Source organism: Archocentrus centrarchus, chromosome 15 (assembly GCF_007364275.1).
Source record: "Archocentrus centrarchus isolate MPI-CPG fArcCen1 chromosome 15, fArcCen1, whole genome shotgun sequence".
Classification (NCBI taxonomy): Eukaryota; Metazoa; Chordata; class Actinopteri; order Cichliformes; family Cichlidae; genus Archocentrus; species Archocentrus centrarchus.
In genome coordinates this window covers 21,652,215-21,673,936 of record NC_044360.1, presented here as the reverse complement: position 1 = coordinate 21,673,936, position 21,722 = coordinate 21,652,215, and the positions used below count along the sequence as shown (strand labels likewise).

The window sequence follows — 21,722 nt, the reverse complement described above, 5'->3', positions numbered from 1 at the left end:
CTTTTGTCTTCGGGTTCAAACTATGTCTTCCTAGTTCTCTACATATAAACAAACTAAGAAAATATAATTTTGATCCTAATATTTTGTTTTATATATTCATAACATATTACATATTATAAACATATGTATAATTTTCACATATAATGCCAGTTACTAGTGGTTTTTATTTAGGTTTTAACTATTTCAGCTGTTTTTGCTTCAAAAATTGCCTATAAAACTGGTAAAACTATTCAATTAAAAAAATGTGTATAATTTATGTATTTAGGGTCAAAAATCATTCTAAAATCCACAAAAGCAAAGTTTGAGAGGAATAATTGACATTTTCTATTGTTTTACAATAAAAAAAGAGTAAGAAAATAACACTTGCTTGTCAAAGACAAACATCGAGTTACATAGATGGTCAATATTGAACGCTGCACTGAGGTCAAGCAGGACAAGCACAGAGATGAGGCCACTGTCAGAGGCCATAAGGAGGTCAGTCATAAAAGTTAAGGTTAAAGGAGAACCTGGATCAGCAGAGCTCTGATTCTTTGTCAGTCTGGCCACAGTGCTGAAAAAGAAACCTGGGATTGTTCTTAATTTCTTCAATTAGTGATGAATAGTAAGATGTTCTAGCTTTGCCAAATGAATATCTTCTAAATTAATGAGTTGCCATTTCCTCTATAACTTACAGGTTATCTGCTTTATACCAGGGAGTCAAGCACTTCTGATTTGAGGCTTTCTTTTTCAGAGGAGCCACAGTATCCACGGTCGTATGCAGTGAGATAATCAATCTCTGTAAGAGTGGAGTTTAAGTAGCTGTTCTGCACTGTGTTGGTACATGGCATTGAAGAAAATAATAGTAATAATCCTTAAAATAATCCTTAAACTTAGTGTTGTAGTACTCGTGATCGGTCTTGGTCTCGAGACCGGTCTCGAGACCGCTTTTTGATGGTCTCGGTCTTGTCATGGACTCGACCGCATTTGGTCTCGGTCTTGTCATGGACTCGGACCTTGCGGACTCGGGATTTTATTTCAAGACCAGTCAAGACCACAGCTGTGGAAATATCACTAAATTGCCAGAATACTGTCCAATTTATTTGTTAACATCTTTGCTTTTATTGGATGCAAAACGTACTGATTCAAATCCCACAAATATTGCGCTCCTCTGCCTCTCAAAGGAGCGCACCTCACAGACTCCGCCCCGGCTAGGTCGCTGCTATTATCGCTGCTTACGCCTGTATCATTTCACCGCAGTTTGCAATCTACCACAGAGCACGGACAGTTTCATTCACAATGTGTATGTTTGATCTCACTATGGTCACGCGTGTGCTGCATAAATCGAAATAACTGCATGAACATGAAGAGAAGTAAGAGGGAAAATGAAGATCAAAGGAAAATTTCAGGCTTCCGATTCAACAAAAAAATCCCAGCATGAAAGGTAAATACCAACCTTCATGTATTTTGATACACAAACTAAAAATTTAATGCAAGTTTTAGGGCTGCAACGATTCTTGGAATAACGCAATTCGATTATTAAAAATCCTCGACACAAATTTGTTGCTTTGATGTTTGGTTTCAGCTCTGCAGCTCAGGTGTCTCCGTGTAAGCGGAGCATTTCCAAAAAAAACAAAAACGACCCTTTAACGCGAGTGGATCGCTGAGATGTTTTTTCACGCCCCCACTTCTCTGTGCTGTGAGTGCGCATGTTTGAATGTGCGCGTGTTGTGCAGAGGATGTCAGCTGTTATTTTTTTCTTTACGTCAGCTGTAGCCACCAGAACAGATCTATAACCACAGTGTACTGGGGAAAGGGGGGGCTGCCATTAGCACTAGCAATCGTTCGGTGCCCCCTCCACCACCATCAGTACAGAGGGGCTCCTTCAAAATGTTTTTATCAACCACCTGATCAGCAACATGAAGAACAGAGAACTTTGTAGCTGCTCCATCCACCCTGTTTGTTTCACACAGAGAAACATCTGCAGTACGGAAGTTAAAATATGCTGATGAATTGTTAAAATGAAAAATTATTTCTTATCCAATTACTTGATTAACTGACGGAGTAATCAACTGAATACTTGATTACTAAAATAATTGATAGTTGCAGCCCTACTTGTATTCAGAAAGCCATAGTCAAACATTAGTTTTCAGCACCAGTAGAGCTATGAGAGGCCTTCAAGAATAAAATACTACAGTTCCCAGCAAGATGATGTCACTTCCTATTGTTGCATTAAAAACGTGATAGTTTATGCTCACAATATGGTGGCTGATATTCAAATGTAGGAAATGCTATTAGCAGCCGAGGAATCTGGATTATGTTTTTGTTGTGTATTTTTTTATGTGATTTCTGCAAACACAGTGGAAGGAAACGGCACTCTGGGACACATTAAATGCTTGATGTATAAATGTAACTTTTCTGGATTATATGCAAAAATGATCATTCTATCGATCTAATAAGGCCTGATTTAGAGTTCTGCATTGATCCTTTGTGTATAACTGAAAATCCTCTCTGAAGCAAACCTGACATGCACCTCGAGAAATGTAACTACACGTCCAAAAAAACTGATTACTCCTTTCTGGTTATGTCTTAGGCCCCATCACTCAATTAACAAGTGGGAGCGGCATTTAGTGGTTAGTATTAGCTTACTAATTAGCATTAGCATTAGTGCTGGGGTGAGGAATATTTCTTGCTAGAACCCGGAAGTTACCATGGCCACCACCAATGGTAACAGCAGAGAAGTAAGTAAGTTGTTTCTCCGCCATTAGTACATTGAGCTAGTGGTGGGCAGATTGATCCTAATATCGATAATATGGATGCCAACGTTGTATTGGTATTGATCAATATCAGTGTGATGAGATCGATACTTTGGCTTCAGTTTCTCTCCTGTATGCAGTGCTGCGGTTTCATCAAAGATGCGAGCTGACTGTCTAAGTGTCGCTCCTGTCACAGCACAGAGCACTTTGCTCCTCCCCTCCCCACAGTGTTTTGTTATACTGTCATGTGATGCATAACATATTTTATTTGGGGAAAAAAAGGATTTTGCTATGAAACATTTAAATCAAATTTAAATTTAAATTTGTAGAAAATTAGTGAATGAAGGAACATTTTTTATTACATTTTTTTATTATACTTTCTGAAAAATCTACCTGGAAAAAAGTTTGCATTTGTTCTTGAGTGATGATTTTGTACACTTAATTTATGAAAAAAAAATCCAGACATCAATTTATGGGGAAAAATGTTTTATTCTATTGTTTCAGAACAATTACTTTTATTTTGATAAAGTATTTTCTACTTACATATAAACTTTGCCCAATTCTATTCTGGGTTTTAACTAATTAATGATCCAAAGGAAAAAAATCTCAAACCAATTAAACTTCATGGAAATTCTTCATAATTATTAAAAAGTATTGGTATCAGTATCGGTGATAATGGCCCTGTGTTTACTTTACATAGGATCGATACCAAATTATGAAGTGTTGCACACAACTACATTGAGCAGCATACACCAGGAGTGATTGACAGTGCTAAGACCCTCCTCCTGGCTCTGACTGGTTGTTTTTGACTGGGAGCGGTTCAGGGAGGAGGTGGAGGAGCTCCATTTTTTTCGCAGATTATCGGTCTCATACTGTCTGACATGGTGACAGTTTTAACAAATATGTAAAAACCAGATTTTTTATAAAAGTTACATCCTGCAGCTTTAATCTGTATAAGATTAAAGGCTTTAGTTCTTACTGTTGATGAGTGTTTGCCATTTTTTCAGTTTTACACATTTAGCTATGTGGTTTTGAAAAAGCACCCATTTTTACAAAGGCTGTTGGTTTAAAAACAACACAACTTTATGCATAGTTTATGAAAGGCAGAGAAAAGTTAAGACTATTGTGATGAACTATGAATAATTGTTTCACATTCTGTGATAAATGATAGAAGTCACCCAGGAGTATTAAATAAAGATGGTTATATTTATTTGAGCTGTGAGTGTTTAATATCAGGATGATTTTATGGGAATGCGGATCTTTCAGATCAATTTGAGAAGTGATTTTGATCATGTTTCACATTTTATTGTGTCATGTAGTGTCAGGCACTGGTCTTGGTCTTGTCTCGGTCTCGCCCCCCCTCGGTCTTGGTCTCGACTGGTCTCGGACCCTAAAAGTCTTGGTCTTGTCTCGGTCTCTATACCCTCTGGTCTTGGTCTTGTCTCGGTCTCGGGTTAGGTGGTCTTGACTACAACACTACTTAAACTTAGTTACAGCACTTTCAGAAAGGGATCTACTGTAACGACATTTATTCCCCACTTCTGTGAAATGATCAGACCAGAGGATTTTCAGGGAATACTGTGAAATGTTCAGTTTCTATGTGATGTACCAGAACAAGATCCAGCATGATTCACTTACATTTTGAGAGAAGTCAGTGGAGTCTAATAATAGATCAAATGCAATGGCGAGGCTGTCATTTCAGCATCTATTTGGAGGTTAAAATCACTGACTATAATTATTTTTATCTGAACTTAGGCACTAAATCAGATAAAAAAGTCTGAGAAATCACATATAATCTCTGAGTAAGAGCCAGGTGGATGATAGAGAACAACAGCTAAAACTGGTTTTTGACTTTTCCAACTAGGTTGTACAGAGCTAAGAGTCAGGATTTAAAATGAATGCTTCGAGGATTCTGACAGTATGACTCAAGGGTGTTGATTAATTTAAATTAACATATTCATCCTGCTGTAACCAGGTTTCTGTAAGGCAGAATAAATCAATTTGTTGATAAATTATTAAATCATTTACTAACAGAGACTTAGTAGAGAGAGACCAAATGCTTAATAGTGCACATTTAATTGATTTACTCTTGGGTGCAGTTAAGGATTATATATTATTCTTTCTTTGTGAATTTTTATACTTAACTCATTTTTTGATGATTGTTGGCTGCTCTAGAGTCCAGTGGTGGCATGCATCCAACACTTTGCACTGTGCTTAATGATGTAAGGCTTGGATGCAGCTGCGTGGACATGGAAACCCATTCCACAAAGATCTTTATACACTGTTCTTGAGCTAATCTCAAGGCCACATGAAGTTTGGAGGTCTGTAGCAACTGACTGCAGCAAGTTGGCGACCTCTGCACACTATGGGCCTCAGCATTCACTGACCCCACTCTGTCATTTTACGTGGTCTACCACCAAATTGCTTCCACTATGTTATAATACCACTAACAGCTGACTGGAATATTTAGCAGCGAGTCAACTTCACAACTGGACTTGTTGCACAGGTAGTATCCTATCACGATAACATGCTGGAGTTCAGAGCTCCTGAGAGCGACCCATTCTTTCACAGATGCTTGTAGAAGCAGTCTGCATGCCTAGGTGCTTGGTTTTTACACCAATAAATAAAGCTCAGCAAGGAGGCAAGAAAGTCCCAGGAAAACACAGTAGCAACAAGAAGTTGAAATTATGCAGGGATGAAAAGACAGCTCAATTTCTATTTATTTAAAAAAAAAAAATAATTTTTTTTAAAAATCTGCTTCCCCCCCCCTCAGAGGTCACTGATCAAGTTTAATGGTGAGAAAAAAAAAAAGTAAAACTGGAAAAACCAAAAAAGGAAGTGAAGTGAAACTTCCATTGCATGACTAACCATCATGTGAAACACAGTATCTTATATGCTTAACAAAAAAAAAAAAAAAAGAATCAAAGAAAAGTGCAAACTAGATAGAAAACAGCAGTTTATTATGACATGTGATATTATAGCCAATTTCAGGCCCACGGCTATTGAATAGCTGTTGAAATAGGTGAAAGAGGGAAGCGTCACATGATTCATCTTCTGGATATGAGCTGTGAGAACCTGTAAAAGAGAGAGAACAAACATGATGTAGGACTAAGTTACAGCAGAGTCAGCACAGCATGACCTCCATGAACCGAAGATAAATGACACTTAAAAAATGTTGAGTGAGTGCATATTGAACATGCTACCGATATCAATATTTGAGTATGGTGTGTTCATGTAGTGTAAGGAAGTCCACCACATTATGCTTATTAATATGGTCACGAATCAAGAAAAGCAGCTTGTGCAGTTTATCATAAGTTCTGTGTGTACAAACTTCCATTCCTGTGGTTCCTGTTAGTGCAGTAAAAGTTCACACACGTAGTCCTGTGGTGAAGTATGTCTTTGGTATGATATTTTTTTACTGTCTATCTCTCTCAATCAACAAGCCTGTTTTTTTTTTTTTCTTTTACCATCAGAAGTATTTCAGACTGTGGAAGAATCTGAAGCCTCTCCTTTATTACATCAAGACTAAAGTGTTATCAAAAAAAAGCATTCACCTCTTAACTAGAAGGACATCTAAGAGCTAATTAAGTGGGGAAGTTTATTTATTTCCTCCCAACAAGAGTGCATCTTTGTTCCCTTTAGGTCCACACACTGACATTATGAGATATATGTGAAGCCAGCATACTAAGAAGACCACTCTGTTATGAAACTGATGATGGCAATACTGGCTTCTGCTAAATGACCTCCACCCACACAAGTGGCACATTTTAGGCCAGGTCACTTTTAATGGTAAAATCCCCTCCACCTCAGTTCTTTTTAATTATAGCATTTTAACTAACAGCTCAATTGATGACTTCTCAGGGAAAGAATACAGTTACTCATTTATTAGTTGAGGCTGAAAAATGTATCAATAAACTGTAATTATTGGACATTATTGGACTATCACACATACGTGTGGTAATATTTAAGTTGTAAAGCTGGTGTAATATCACGTGTATGTGTGCGTGTGTCTCAATATATCAGTTTGAGATAGATTGATAGAGGGAGGAAAGGGGGTGCTCATCTATTTTCAAGAGACACGGGGGGAGATCAATATTTTTAAAAGTATTAACGTGGTTTTCCCACCTTTCTGGAAAAAACCCATCATTTCAATCCTGGCTCAACAATGACAACTGCATGCAAGGCAAAATATGACAGGGCATCTTTGGTCTGTATAAATAACCTAATCTTCAGTTTTCCACAACAACCATACGAGTGAGATGAACTTGTTGTAAAGTAACAAAGTTGCATATTATAGGGTTATACTGCACACTACTTTTAAATATGTCACGAAAGCCCTTTTCAATAAAGTCTGTAAGTCCATTACATGGATTAGGTTCCTATTTATGATGCGATAACTTTATTTTAACCACTGCAACAGCTAGACTGATCTAGAAACCTTGAAAGACTGTTGGGACTGCAGGGCACAGCAACCACCTGGAACCAGTATCAGGAGTGGTAGTTACACTATACTGCCAGACGTAGTCGCTCATCTGCCTTCACACGCATATAAACTTGAGTGACATCCCATTCTTAATCCATAGGGTTTAATATGATGTCAGCCCACCCTTTGCAGCACGTCATCATCAAGTTTGCTGACGACACTGCTGTTGTGGGACTGATCTCCCACAATGAAGAGACACCCTACAGGAGAGAGGTCTCCCGCCTGGAGAAATGGTGCCGGGAGAACCAGCTCCTGCTTAACGTCAGCAAAACGAAGGAACTGATTGTGGACTTCAGCAGGAAGTAGCAGAGGGACTACCATCCACTTGTCATCAGTGGTGCTGAGGTGGAAAGAGTGGACACTTTCAAATACCTGGGAGTGACCATCTCACAGGACCTGTCCTGGACTCATCACATTAACATCACTGTGAAGAAGGCCAGACAGCGTCTCTACCTCCTCAGGCGGCTGAGAGACTTCAAGCTCCCACTCAAGGTGCTCAGGAACTTTTACACCTGCACCATCGAGAGCATCATGCGTGGGAGCATCACCACCTGGATGGGAAACTGCACCAAGCAGGACTTCATGGCTCTAAAAAGGGTGGTTCGTTCAGCTGAACGGACCATCAGAACCACCCTCCCCAACCTGCAGGACATTTACACCAAGCAGTGCAGGCTGAGGGCCATGAAGATCCTAAAACAGCCCAGCCACCCCGGACACTCTCTCTTCTCCCTGCTCCCATCAGGCCGGCGTTACCGCTGCCTGAGGGCTAAGACTGAAAGGTTGAAGAAGAGTTTTTACCCACAAGCCATCCGTCTGCTCAACTCTGAGCCCTAACTGGACTATTATTGTACAATGTAAATATTATAATATTCTATAATTCCATGTAAAAGTGTGTATAGTGTATAGTATATAGTGTATAGTGTGAATTACTTATTTTTATTTTTATTCTTCTTATTTATATGTGTGTGTATATATGGTTGCAGGTACAAAATACATTTCACTGTGCATTGTACTGTGTATAACTGCGCATGTGACAAATAAACACTATCTTATCTTATCTTATGGACCTTGTTTTGTGCACTGGTGTGCAGTCATGCTGCAACAGGAAGGGGCCATCCCCAAACTGTTCCCACAAAGTTGGGAGCATCAAATTGTCCAAAATGTTTTGGTATCCTGAAACATTAAGAGTTCCTTTCAGTGGAACTAAGGGGCCGAGTCCAATTCTTGAAAAACAACACCACACCATAATCCCCCCTCCACCAAACTTTACACTTGGCACAATGCAGTCAGGCAAGTACTGTTCTCCTCAGATGGTGAAGTGTGATTGGTCACTCCAGAAAACACGTCTCCACTGCTTTACAGCTCTCTACCCAAGTTTCTTGAGCTGATCTGAAGACCACATGAAGTTTGGAGGTCTGTATTGATAGATTCTGCAGAAAGTTGGTGACCTCTGCACACAAAGCGCCACATCATCGGCTGACCCTGCTCTGTGATTTTACGTAGCCTACCACTATGTGGCTGAGTTGCTGTCATTCCCAATCACTTCCACTCTTATTAGTGAGGAAATTTCACAGCTGGACTTGTTGTTCAGCGGTACCAAACTCAAATTCACTGAGTTCCTGAGAGTGACCCATTCTTTCACAGATACTTATAGAAGCAGTCTGCATGCCTAGATGCTTGGTTTTTACACCTGTGGCCATGGAAGTGACTGGAACACCTGAATTCAATGATTTGGATGGCTGAATGAATACTTTTGGCAATATAATGCAGGTTGAGTTGCTGTGTATATTATAAAAAAAATAAAATAAAATAAAAAAACACCTGCAATTACTAAAATAAATCAATAACTTAAAAAAAGGTAATGAATGAATTATTTTCAGTACATTATTATCTTAGGACAGAAGTGATATTTCCCCTCAAATACAGTGTTATAGCGCTCTCTGGGCTGCTTACAGGGACAGTTCATCCAAATACAAAAGCTACCAGACTTCTATTGACACATTCATGAGGTTCATTCCCCTCCACAGCCCACAGTGTGTGTGTGTGTGTAGCTTTAAGCAGACAAAAGAAATAGGAGATAATTTGCCAACTACTGCAAAACCAGCAGTCAGTATCAGAATTTTTCCTCTGAAATGGCTGCTCACAAATAAATACTTTAGGGTATTTTAAGCCATGCATTGCCTCTTGGACTGTACCTGAACAATAATGCTTCGCCTAAAAAATTTAATGATTCAACTATAATGGTTGATTTTCTGGTCATCACTTTGAGCTCTACATTAAACTGCAGTAGCAGGCATGCGGTTCTGTTTTAGTAGCAGTACTTCACAGCCCAAGATACACGCGTGGAACACTTCAGGTATTCGTCAAAAACATCTCTCCTGGTGATAAAACAGGACTTTGTTTCATTTTTAGCACCAATGACTTGCCACACCTCCATTATTCCTTACATTATATCACTTCTGGGGGCCACAGCAGTTTCTGTGGGGGACGTGGGTGTCTTTCTTCAGCACAGTGGGCCTCACAACGTCTACATCACGGTGCAGGTGATCCATAAAACCCGTGAGTATGCTGGGAGCTGCGTAGAAATCCACCAGAAAGTAGGTCCCCCGGCTGTGCCTCTGGTTGTGTTTGGTCATTCTGTAGGGCAGCCGTCTCTCTCCCAAATTCTCCAGGTCTCTCACCAACGCTCCCCGCTCCATCAAAGTCCCCACCGTCCGCCGCAGGGCTGCCGCCGTCTCCGGCCGCTGCATCTGCTTCAGGATCAGGGCCAGCTCGTATCGAGGCATGGCTGCAGCAAAGTACTACCCGACTCACACGGTTAATTCTGCTGGAAGTAGACAGACATCAACTCAAAGACGACATGTTATGACACGAGGGACGTAAAAGGTCCTTGGTGATGACGTATTTAATGTGCGCCTATGTGGGCCTCAACATGGTTTGTGAAATATAAATAAAAGGAGTCATTTCTAAGAACAAACAAACAAAAAACAAAATCAAGACGGTGGGATTAAGGCTGTAAAGAAGTACAATTCAATAGTAAAAATACGCATCTTATTCGACATATCAAGGCATTATCAATTCTCCATTTGAGATATTTCAAATATAAAGGTGTAGCATTTTAAAGCTCTATTTTTAGGAAAATAACTCGGTGGAATTATAATGATTTATATAGTTATTTGTTAACAAAAAGCGTGATTTAGCACCCTCTTTATAAAGCTGTTTCTTAATGTTACGTCGTCACTAAGCGCCTGCGCACATGCCCACAAGTGACGGGTTCCGTCACTTCCTTTTCCAGAAAAAGCGTGGTGAAGATGGCGGCGGAAAAGTCGGTCCCGAGTGATCTCTTCAAATGCGTGTACTCATTTCTGCTGGAAAACAAGTTCACCAAGGCGGCTCAGGAGTTCCTGAAGCAGACTAAAGTGGTGAGTAGCTCAGGCGGTGTGGTGGTGTGTTACTGCGTCGTCCTGGTGCTGGTACTGTTTATTAAGTCCAGGTGGCGCGAGGGGTAAATATGTACAGGTACCCGGAGAGAGGGTAGCCGGTGAACGTAGCACGTGGATCAACTGTAACTTGTTCTTCAACTAATGAATGGTCTGCTTGTGTTTAAGTGTAAATGCTGCAGTTATTAAATACACCTTTTAAATAACAATATGTTGATTTTTTTAATGACACACTTAAAGAGCTGGAAGGAATTACTGAGTTGTGTCTTAACGTGTTTCTTTGTAGGCTCCGCAAGATCAAAATGAAGAGAACCTCGTCAATATCTACAACTTCTGGGTGAAGTGAGTTGCTGATTCACAGTTTTGTACAGTGACTTTATTTTATTTTTTTTTTTAGTTCTTTAGATTTCATAAAAAGTGGGACACGTGAATAAGCTGACTTTATGGCTCGATAAGGATGTTCCTTTTAGTGCTCCTGCTTTATTGCGGGTCAGATTGACGCATTTAAAAGTTAAACGATCTAAAATAGTTAACAAGTATTTTTACAATATGAAACATCGTCTGTTCGGCTTATTAAATGTAATCAACATATAAACTGAAAATTGTTCATTTTATATATTTGTACCCCTCACCTCCCTGCATCTTTATATTATATTGATGCTGTTTGGGTCAATTTGACCTGGCAGTCAAAGTGGAGGTTAAAAAGGTCAGAAGTGTCCAATACAATTTTTCTTTTCTTTTTTTTCTTTATTTTTGAAACTATGACACGTTCATATTCAACCCAGTTTCTCACACACACTCTCTTCCTGTTCTGTTGACCTCATCTGTAAAGTGTGAGAATACAGGAACTTTTTCTGTTACCATGCACCAATGCGTGGGACACTGTGCTTGGTGATGTAAGGCTTGGATGCAGCTGCTTGGTCGTGGAAACCCATTCCATGAAGCTCTCAACACACTGTTCTTGAGATAATCTGAAGGCCACATGAAGTTTGGAGGTCTGTAGAGACAACCTCTGCACACTTATGTGCCTCAGCATCCACGGACCCCACTTTGATTTTATGCAGCCTACCACTTTGTGGCTGAGTTGCTGCTGTTCCCAATCATTTCCATTTTGTTATAATACCAGCAACAGCTGCCTGTGGAATATTTAGTAGTGAGGCAATTTTATGACTGGACTTGTTGCAGAGGTGGCATCCTATAACAGTATGACACTAGAATTCACTGAGCACCTTTAAAAAGAATGTTTGTAGAAGCCGTCTGCATGCCTAGGTGCTTGGTTTATACACCTGTGGCCATGGAAGTGATTGGAAAACCTGAATTCAATGATTTGGATGGCTGAGTGAATACCTCTGGCACTATAGTTTACATTGGCTGCAGAAAACATTACAGACAGTATAAGGGCACATTAAAATGCCACTGACTTGTGTGGCAGACATCAAGTCAGCTTTGTAAGCTGGTCATGCAAAACCTAAGGTGTGATTTGGAGAAGTGGAAGGAGCTGGATAAAATGCATTTACATGCATTTGGGACTCCTCATCTTGGGTGCTGTCTATAAGCCAAAGGATGAATCAACAGCCAGTCTGTGGGATGCAGAGACAGGCAGGGCTTTATCTTGTGCCACAATTGCTCCGGAGACTTTTCATATTTTCTCCAGTGTAATCCGATTTGATCATCTGAGATGAGGTCTGTCAGACAGGAGAGAGACAAGCTGGCAGCTATTAGGACAGTGTGGGACAAGTTGGTAGAGCATTTTCCACTACTCTATAACCCAGGTCCTAATGTCACAGTGGAAAATGCTGTTGGCATTCAGAGACAATATATGCCTTCCAAACAAGCTAAATGTTAATTTGTGGTTCTAAAATGGTGCTTAAATAAAGTTTATTTTCAGTACAAGTCCTCATGATTCATTTGTCTTGATTTTAAGTCACCGGCTCAATTCGACCCTGAACAGAACTACTAATTCATGAAAATCACTTCATAAGAAGAAAAGAAAATCCTAAATCTGTATGTCAGGCATGTATTTAGGTTTTTCCAGTCTACAGTTAAAAAAAAAAAATTTATGAAAAATGTGTGAATTATCCTCATTGAACTTTGATTTGTGGGAGGTAAAGAACACAGCTAAACTAAATATTGATTGAAATGATAGTAATGGAGTTAATGAGATATAAACAATGTGTATCATAAATTTGATACTTTGGATAATTAAAACATACCCCAGGTCAAACTGACCCAGGAACATCATTGCTGTTCCTGAGAAACAAACGTAACAGGAGGGTTAAACATAAAGTCTCCACTGCCGCTGTCCCAGCATCCAAGGGCCTATTCAGTCTCAGTAGGGTTTGTTTCTTGTGTTCAGTTTTGGGTGAAAACTTGTTATACTTACAAATATAATCTAAGTTTATTGTTATTTTACAAATTATAAGTGTTTTCTGTTTAGGTCAGATTCTCTTTAATGTCATTCATGTATGTTTCTGGCCTCTTATTTCACTATATCCATCAACACTGTACACATGACATTCTCTTCATATCTGTCCACTCTGGGAGAGGGAGTGCCTTCCATTTATTTATTTAAATTCTCACTGAAGGCTCTTTACTGGGAGTAGAAGTGGTGTTGCACATTCTGTATTTTGTGTAAATTATGGGCTATATCACTGAAACTCACTTGATTTAACAAGGTCTCCTGAAGCCAAAAAACGAAAAGTACCTTCTAACTGGGCCAAAGATGCCAACGGTCCATCAGCAAAGAAGACAAAATCCAGTAAAGAGAGTTCCAGCAGTGAAGACTCGAGCAGTGAGGATGAACAGGCTGACGTGAAACAAAGTAAAGCAGCTCCTGCAGGTAAGACTTTCATAATTGACGTGGATAACTGAGAAGGATGGCTGAATTCTGCTAGTGACATGTCATTCTGAAGCCTCGTGAAATAACATTTTTCCTCAATCTACATTTTAGCAGCCAGCAAGGGCCCTGCTAAAGCTGCAGCAGGAGCTGCTAAAGCTGCAGCAGGAGCTGCTAAAGCTGCGTCCAGCAGCAGTGAAGACTCTAGCAGTGACTCTGAGGAGGAGAAGGCTCCTGCAAAGGCTGCCACAAAGGTAGGAGGAAACATCAGAATTATACATTCATGATAGTTTCTCAGTACTCAAGTTTGCACTTGCTAGTTACTGTGAATGCTGCAAAGCATTCATTACTGTGAATGCTGCAAAGCATTCACAGTATTGTTCTTGTACTCCAAAAACCTTCGGTCGCTTAAAAACTCAAGCAGTGTTTGGGCTACAGACACCGTTCTGGTATCAAAACGTTCAGCCTGTTCTGGAGATTTGTGCTATTACTTTTCTTTTTTGTAACCTTTATACTTTTTAAGATATTGAACTTTTTATAATCTTCATTTTTGCCATTCAAAATGAATGGGGAAGTTTCAAATCCTTTTCAAATCCTTTCAGGATTTAAAAGCTAATAACTTCAGCATACTTTCAGCTAGAAAAACCATTTAAGCTTTAAAATGAAGCCAAGCCTTTCAGCTATTCAGCTATTACTTGGTGTTTCAAAATCTTTTACAGTTTAAGCACAGTGAGCGTTTAAGTTTAAGGTGTTTTTTCAGCCGTTTCAGAGTTTATAGTGGTTGTGTATTGCGTTTTCTAGAGTGGGAGCCTGATTAGTAGAGTGGGAGACTTCAAAACTTTCAGGTGGAAAATTTATTTTTAAACTGCCACTGTGTCCACACTCTTTGCGCTACAGCCATCATTTTATGCTCAAAATGTAGAGCTGCTTCTCTACTTGCAAACAATGTGTCTCTAAACCCTGTCAAATGTACACTTTTTAAACTGTAAGCGTTCAAACAGAGGGAGTACCTTCCAACTCCTTCATTAACCTCCATAGTAATTTCAGAGAGGTGATTTTCTCCAAAGCAGAAATGAGCACCTTTTTCAAACTGCTCCCACGGCCACACTTTTGAGCCCAGGAAAATAAAAATTACACCACTGTTTAGAGCAGGTCCTTGTGACACTCACAGTTCAAAAATGATTTTGATAGGAGCTACGGTTTTTGACTTAGAAGCAGTTATTTGACAGGTGCGCCGAGGCAAATTTGACAGTGCGCATGCATCTCAGCAGGTAAGCAGTGCACCTGGCAGGTGTTTTCAATTGGCGCATTTACAAGCATTCAGCTTGGGAGCGCTCTCCAATATGTATGCTTGCAAACCTCACTGCTTGTGTGACACTACTGTTGGCTCAGTGGTAGAAAAGGGGACCATCACTGCACAACAAGCAGACAGAGCAGGTTCAAGTCCCACTTTACTCCAAACTTTAAAAATTTTCCATTGAGCATTCATTCACCAGCTTAAACTCTTTCAGCCAGATTTAAGCTCTTTGGAGCATTTCCTGGCATTTCAGCTAGAGACACCATTTAAGCTTTAAAATAAAGCCAAGCCTTTCAGCAGTTCAGCTGTTGAAGCTCATTCAGCAAATAAAGTTTCAGCTCTTTCAAGCATTTCTTAGCATTTCAGCTGCAATCTTTCAGCTTGCAGCATTCACAGTGCATTTTCTTCAGGAAATGCTTTTTCTAGTTCATATTTGGGAAGTTCACACGGAGTCCAGACTTCTCGAGGAAGGAGGGACTCGAACAATTGGAACACCAGCATACTTGATGACATCACAGCTCAGCTTCAGTGTTTTTACCACCTTCCAGTTTAAATTCACTGTGATTAATTTACAATGTAATGCCCATGATACGCCTAATGCTCTTTAAAAAATAATTATTTTTAAGTGTTTTTTTTAAAGGCACTTTGGCAAAATGCTCAGCTATTAAAAGTTAAACTGAATAAAACATTATACATGTATACACAGCTCACGCTGCTGACTGAACAAAAAACAGGTCAGATGTTAAAATGATTTTAACTTTATTCCAGAAGACTCAACACTTAGAACAGACAGTTGGTGTTTAGAATAGAGCTGAATAAATATTAAAAACATAATTTGGCCATTTCTGGTCTTCAGGATCTCCACAAACAGCATCAGCATGCTGCGCTGATGTTTCTGCTACTGGTAAAAAGGCTCACCTTCCTCCCTGATTAAAATATTTTTTAATGTTAGTTACTTTTTTTTTTTTTATTTACATCAGGGAATAAAGATGAATGATGATGATGATTCATTTCCAAATATACTTAAAGCTTTTCAGTGAGAAATTAATGTTTAATAAAACTATCCAGTTATGAAGCTTAACTTTATAATTAGATTTTTTTCAAGTATTTTGAGCGTACTTGCCTTGATGCGGACTTTGAATTGGAACAGTACTTGGGCTGAGACTGATGACGTTTCACAAGTATGCATATTGAGAAACGTCTTTTGTCATTGCCACAAGATGTTGCCTGTTATGCTGTTATTAAAATGCAGTGTCTGTTTGTAGGTGGCTGTGAAGCAACCTGCAGCAGCTGCAGGCAGCGCAAGGAAAAAGGACAGCAGCTCCAGCAGTGAAGAATCTGACTCTGAAGAAGAACAGCCTGCCAGAGCTCCTGCACCGAGTAAGTTTATATCCAGTAATTTGTCTAAACTTAAGATTATGGAAAGGTTGTTACTTAATTTGCTTTATGTATTTCTGAATAACAGAACCCAAGGCTGGTGGAGTCACAACACCCAAAGCAGCCGTTCCTGCTAAAGGTGCAGCTCAGAAGAAGCAGGAGAGCAGCAGCAGTGAAGACAGCTCTTCAGATTCTGAAGATGAAGCACCAGCCAAGGTATACAGGACCATCTGGTTATAGCTTTATAATTTATTACTAATTGTCTCCACTCACTATATGTGAAATGTGGCTTTTAGCGGGCAGATGCATACAGCAGATATTAACGGCTTACTTTCATGTGTCCTGTTAGGCTCCAGTCAAATCTGCCCCGGTAAAGAAAGCTCCTGCTGAATCGAGCAGTGAAGACTCGTCATCAGAAGATGAGGCTCCTCCCAGCAAAAAACCCAAAGCAGGTGTGGTTTCATGCTTGTTTACAACCACACAAGCTGCAGAGTAGCAACCTAAATGTCTTAGTTTAAAAGAGGTGAGGGAGACATGAAACAGCAACAAAAATTGGAAGGGATTTAGTCCCAATCTACATATTTAATGTCCTTTTAGCTGATGTGCCTGAATTTAACAGCTACATGAAAAATAAGTTAGATTAAGTTCATATTACTTACAGCAGTAAAAAAAAAAACAATCTAAAGCCTTTGTCTTTCATGATCATGACCCCAATTGATGGCTCTAACTCTGGGAAAAAAAAAACTCGAGCTGTTCGCCTGGTCATCCCTGGAACAATCTGTGGTTAAAATGTTGTATTTGTTTTGATTCTGATGAGCTATCTTTGTCCTGTAGGAGCATACAGTGCAGTCCCACCTCCTGCTTCAATCCAGAAAGCTCCTGCTGCATCAGCAGCAAGCAAGGCCAAGGACAGCGACTCTTCAGACAGCAGTGATGACAGCAGCGATGAAGATGAGGAGAAGAAGAAGAAAGTGGCATGTAAGTGGTTCTCGTCTTTCTCACCTTGACCTCTTGGTGATTTCAGTTTGATGTCTAACAGCATTTTAACTGTCACAGCAAAACCTACCCCTGCAAAGACACCTGCTGCCAGACCTGGTGCATCTAAACCTGCTGCAAAGAAGCAGGAGTCCAGCTCAGAGAGCTCTGGTAATGTTCACAAATTCCACTCATTTCCCATTTTGAAGTGATGAGTCTGTGACGGTGAATGTTTATAAATGTCTGTTTCTTTCTAGATTCAAGCTCAGATGAGGAGGAGGCCAAGAAGCCTGCAGTTAAAGCAGCCCCAGTCAAACCTGCTCCAGCTAAAGAGGTGAAGAGCCCTGCAACAAAAGTGGCTCCTGCTAAAGCTGCTCCTGCTAAATCTGCTAAAGATGACTCCTCGTCAGAGGACTCCAGTTCAGAGGAGGAGGCCGCAAAGAAGCCCACAGCTAAAGCTGCACCTGCCAAGACTACTCCAGCTCAGAAAGACGAGTCCTCAGGTAGGAGATGCCACATTTTGGGTATTTGAACTCAGTATTTCTGTAAGTGAGATGCATATTTTGTTATACCTTGACTTAGTTCTTCTAGTTGGTGTTGAGCTACATGCCTACACTCAGGAGTTGTCAATTATGACTTAATATCATTTGTTATTATTCCTATGTTGTTTCCAAACTTTCATGAAACTATTGGTTTTGCTTCCCAGATTCAGATAGCAGCTCTGAGGATGAGGCCCCAACAAAACCTGCAACCAAAACTGCAACCCCACTTGCAGCTTCTAAGCCTCAAGCCAAGGCAGCAGAGACCAGCTCTGAATCAGAGGACTCCTCTGAGGATGAGGAACAGCCTGTGAAAGCCAAGCCTGCAGCTAAAACTACCCCAGCTTCAAAGCCTGCTGTCCCTGCAGCAAAGCCTGCAGCAGCAGAGAGCAGTTCAGACTCTGACTCCTCTTCCGAAGATGAAGAGCCTGCTAAGACTAAGATAACAGCAGCGAAACGGCCCATCCTAGCTTCAAAGCCTGCTACTCCTGCAGCTAAGCCTGCTGCTCCTGCAGCAGAAAGCAGCTCTGACTCAGACTCATCTTCAGAAGAGGAAGAACCAGCTAAGGCCAAGCCAACAGTGGCTAAGCCTGCAACGCCGGCTTCAAAGCCTGCTACACCTGCAGCTAAGGCCAAGCCAACAGCAGCTAAGCCTGCAACGCCAGCTTCAAAGCCTGCTACTCCTGCAGTTAAGAAAGCTGCTGCAGAAGAAAGCAGCTCTGACTCTGATTCTTCCTCTGAAGATGAAGAGCAGCCAGCCAAGGCTAAACCTGCAGCAGCTAAAGCCGCTACCCCAGCCTCAAAACCTGCTACACCTGCAGGAAAGCCTGTGTTGAAAGAGAGCAGCTCCGAGTCCTCCTCTGAGGATGAGGAAGAGCCAGCTAAGACCAAGCCACCACCAGCATCAAAGCCAGCTACTCCTGCATCAAAGCCAGCTACTCCTGCAGCTAAGAAAGCTGCTGCAGAAGAAAGCAGCTCTGACTCTGACAGCTCAGACTCAGAGGATGAAGCGCCAAAGAAACAAGCTCCAGCTGCAGCCAAGAAAGCTGCCCCTGCAGCTAGTGCCACAAAGGCAGCACCTGCAGTCAAAAAGGCAGCTGTGGCTTCAGCAAAAAAAGCAGAGGAGAGTAGCTCAGATTCCACAGATAGCTCTGATTCAGAGACAGAGACCCCTGTAGCTAAGCCTACAGTTACCAACAGCAAGACGGGAACTCCCAAGACGGCGGCATCAGCGAAGGTTGCAGCAAAGCCAGAGTCCTCATCCAGTGACAGCAGCTCTGAAGAGGATGAAGAGCCCAGCAAAGGAAGTACAAAAGCTGCTCCAGCAGCTAAACCTAAAACGAGCAGTAGCAGCTCCTCAGAGAGTTCATCTGAAGAGGACGAAGCGCCACGTAAAGCAGCCACTGCACCCAACACCCCAATAATAAACAGTAAGACTCAAACATGAAAATCATCTTGTCATTAAACAGGGAAATGAACTGTTATCACTCAGTTTGATTTGTATTGCTTTTTACCCTTATGGTCCTCTTAAGGGTTTAATTTTTAATGGAACGGTTGCAGTGTTGACTAAGTATGAGCACCTTTTCCTCATACAGGCACTAATGGAAAGAGAAAAAAGGATGAAGAATCATCAGAAAGTGAAGAGACAGAAAATGAACTGACGACACCAAAAAGCAAGATAGCCACAACCACACCACAGACTTTCCCTAAAGCCAGTAAGAAGGTAAGACCTACATGAGGCTAGATTTAAACTCAATTTAAACTGAGTTGAAAAAAGCTGATTGAAGCCACTTTCTGTCTCCAGTCTTCAAACGTCCCCTTCCGTAGAATACGAGAGGAGGACGTAGATGTGGACCCCCGCCTCTCAAACAACTCTTTTGAGGCAAAGGTGAATTCTTTTAATCCTACTAACCATTCTTACATCAGGAGTACTGTATGTTATAGTTGTTGAGGTGACTGATCAACAACCAATTTAAAAAAACAAAACAAAACAAAAAAACCATCTTCACCATTTCAGATGGGAGCTAATGGAGACTGGGGCCAGAAAGCCAATGAAGTGCTGAAGTTCACAAAAGGCAAATCATTTCGCCACGAAAAGACCAAGAAGAAGAGAGGAAGCTACCGCGGTGGAGCCATCTCCACCTCAGTCAACTCCATTAAGTTTGACAGCGAGTGAGGAAGTCCTCAGTGTGGTCCCTCTCACTTCAACTGTACTGTAACCGGACTGATCAGGAGTATAAATTGTCTGCCCAACCCACCCAGCAGCAGCACACTAACCGAACATGGTGTATTGAGCTGAGCTGGCCCTTTGATTCAACTTGCCTTTAGTCTGTAACGGAGACGTACATTTAGCAGAGCTGTGGCAGCAGGGAAAATGTGCCCCCAACTATATTACTTATAGCCACTAGGTGGCTGCAAGCCCCTGGTTAATGGAGAAAATGTTTGGCCCTTTTTCTTGTTTTTGATTATTCTTAAATGATTGTAACATTAAACTTTCATACTAAGTGTAACTGAAAGCCATCCATCTTTACATGTTCATCATGAGTCATGATTTTCTTTTTTTTAATAGATTACATGAATTCTTGAAGTGACTTTATTTGGTAAACAGTTAAATGTGAACAGGGTGTGTTTGAATTTTCTCTTAACCTAACAGTGAGACTTACACATTAAAACAGCGTTTTATACTGTATTTATTACATTTTATTCCATTTCAGTTTTGAGGGCCTGTGAAGTTTCTCAATTTTTTTTTGAATAGGGTTCTTCTGTTAGGATATCAGTTCTCCTTGTATTGTTTGGTGGTATCAAGTAGATAATTCAAACTGAATGCTATGTTTGTTTCAGTTATTTGATGATCCTATCAGATTTTGTGTACCACTATCATTTTTTTTTCCCCACCTCAATCTGTAAATAAGAAAATATACTGGTGATGGTTACATGGACAAATCCTGTTTTTTTTTTTTCTACTCAGCTGACAGATTAAATGTACAGAAGTGGAGAGGAAGCATTTTTAGTATCTACACATGCCAAGTTGTTGCAGGTCTGCTGTTATTGGCTGTTAAAAGTGTAGAAAATACACATTTTAAATCATAATCTTTAGTAAGGGCTTTCTCTTGCCATGCACACTGGACAATGACGGTTAGGGTTAGTTAAATTCCCACTAGATGGCAGTGGGGTAGCACTGCCCTCAGTATCATGTTTGGTAGTTGTATGGAAAGTGTCACCTGATTACTCTGAGCAGCTAATTTCCTGTATTGAGACAATTCCATACAGTTTGTGTAACTCAGGTTGTGGGTGGGAGTGGGGGCAAGTTTATCCCAGCTGTCATAAAGTGAAAATGTGGGCCGCAGCCTGTACAGGGCTCTGGGAGGAAACCAGCACAGGCACCAAGTTACAGGGAGGTGTGACCTCATCTGGCCGGCTCACCTCGAACCTCAAATGAAATGTTTATCGCTCTGTTGTTAGACTATATACATTAATCACAGTTTAAAGAAATGCAGATATAGCCTCACTAAAACCTGCCTACAGCCAGCTTTCCTGAGATATTGGTGTAAATGTACCTGTATTTTACAGTGAATTTTGCATGAATCTTTCTTTTATAAAGCATTAACAGTTTACTTTGAACGTTGGCAGTAAAAACTTGGCAGTTCTCGACAGCAGCAGCTGCAAACGGTTGCTGGATTGAATCAGACAATGGCTGATTTAATTTTTCCCCTTAAACTCTCTAAAGGCTATGGTGAAAAGTCAATTAATTGCAGTGACTCGGATTGGCAGATATTACTCTAGTCAGTGGCTTTAAACTGCCTAAATTATTTTGTAATTTTATCCTCGACTCCTTATAGTTAAGTAGGAAAGGTGATTGAAAGGCTGAATAATTTGGACGCCATAAAAAGCTGACTAGGTGAGCTCTCACTGCAGAGTATATTTTTTCATTAACTCGTAATACCTGGCAGATAGGAAATGGTATATTGTCACACTCTTAAAATAATGCCCTAAGGCATTTTTTTTTTTTTTTTAACAAATGTTTTATTTTTTTGCCTAAATCA

The 21,722-nt window shown here is 40.5% G+C and overlaps 2 protein-coding genes across 2 annotated transcripts; one reads left to right on the top strand and one right to left on the bottom strand.

Annotated features, from left to right (window-relative positions):
* Window positions 1-5,675: 5,675 nt before the first annotated feature.
* On the bottom strand, window positions 5,676-10,108 carry mrps6 (mitochondrial ribosomal protein S6). Its single transcript, XM_030747693.1, has 2 exons — window positions 9,663-10,108; window positions 5,676-5,807 (listed from the first exon to the last, which is right to left on the bottom strand). The coding sequence occupies exon 1, from the start codon at window positions 9,999-10,001 to the stop codon at window positions 9,669-9,671; it is 333 nt and encodes a 110-aa protein (XP_030603553.1). The 5' UTR covers window positions 10,002-10,108; the 3' UTR covers window positions 5,676-5,807; window positions 9,663-9,668.
* A 382-nt stretch (window positions 10,109-10,490) lies between these two features.
* On the top strand, window positions 10,491-20,806 carry nolc1 (nucleolar and coiled-body phosphoprotein 1). Its single transcript, XM_030747686.1, has 14 exons — window positions 10,491-10,637; window positions 10,942-10,997; window positions 13,331-13,494; window positions 13,606-13,745; window positions 16,054-16,168; window positions 16,254-16,381; window positions 16,515-16,617; window positions 17,000-17,143; window positions 17,222-17,311; window positions 17,398-17,643; window positions 17,847-19,109; window positions 19,275-19,402; window positions 19,484-19,567; window positions 19,697-20,806. Exons 1-14 carry the CDS (start codon window positions 10,527-10,529, stop codon window positions 19,853-19,855), a joined length of 2,931 nt encoding a protein of 976 aa, XP_030603546.1. The 5' UTR covers window positions 10,491-10,526; the 3' UTR covers window positions 19,856-20,806.
* Window positions 20,807-21,722: the final 916 nt, after the last annotated feature.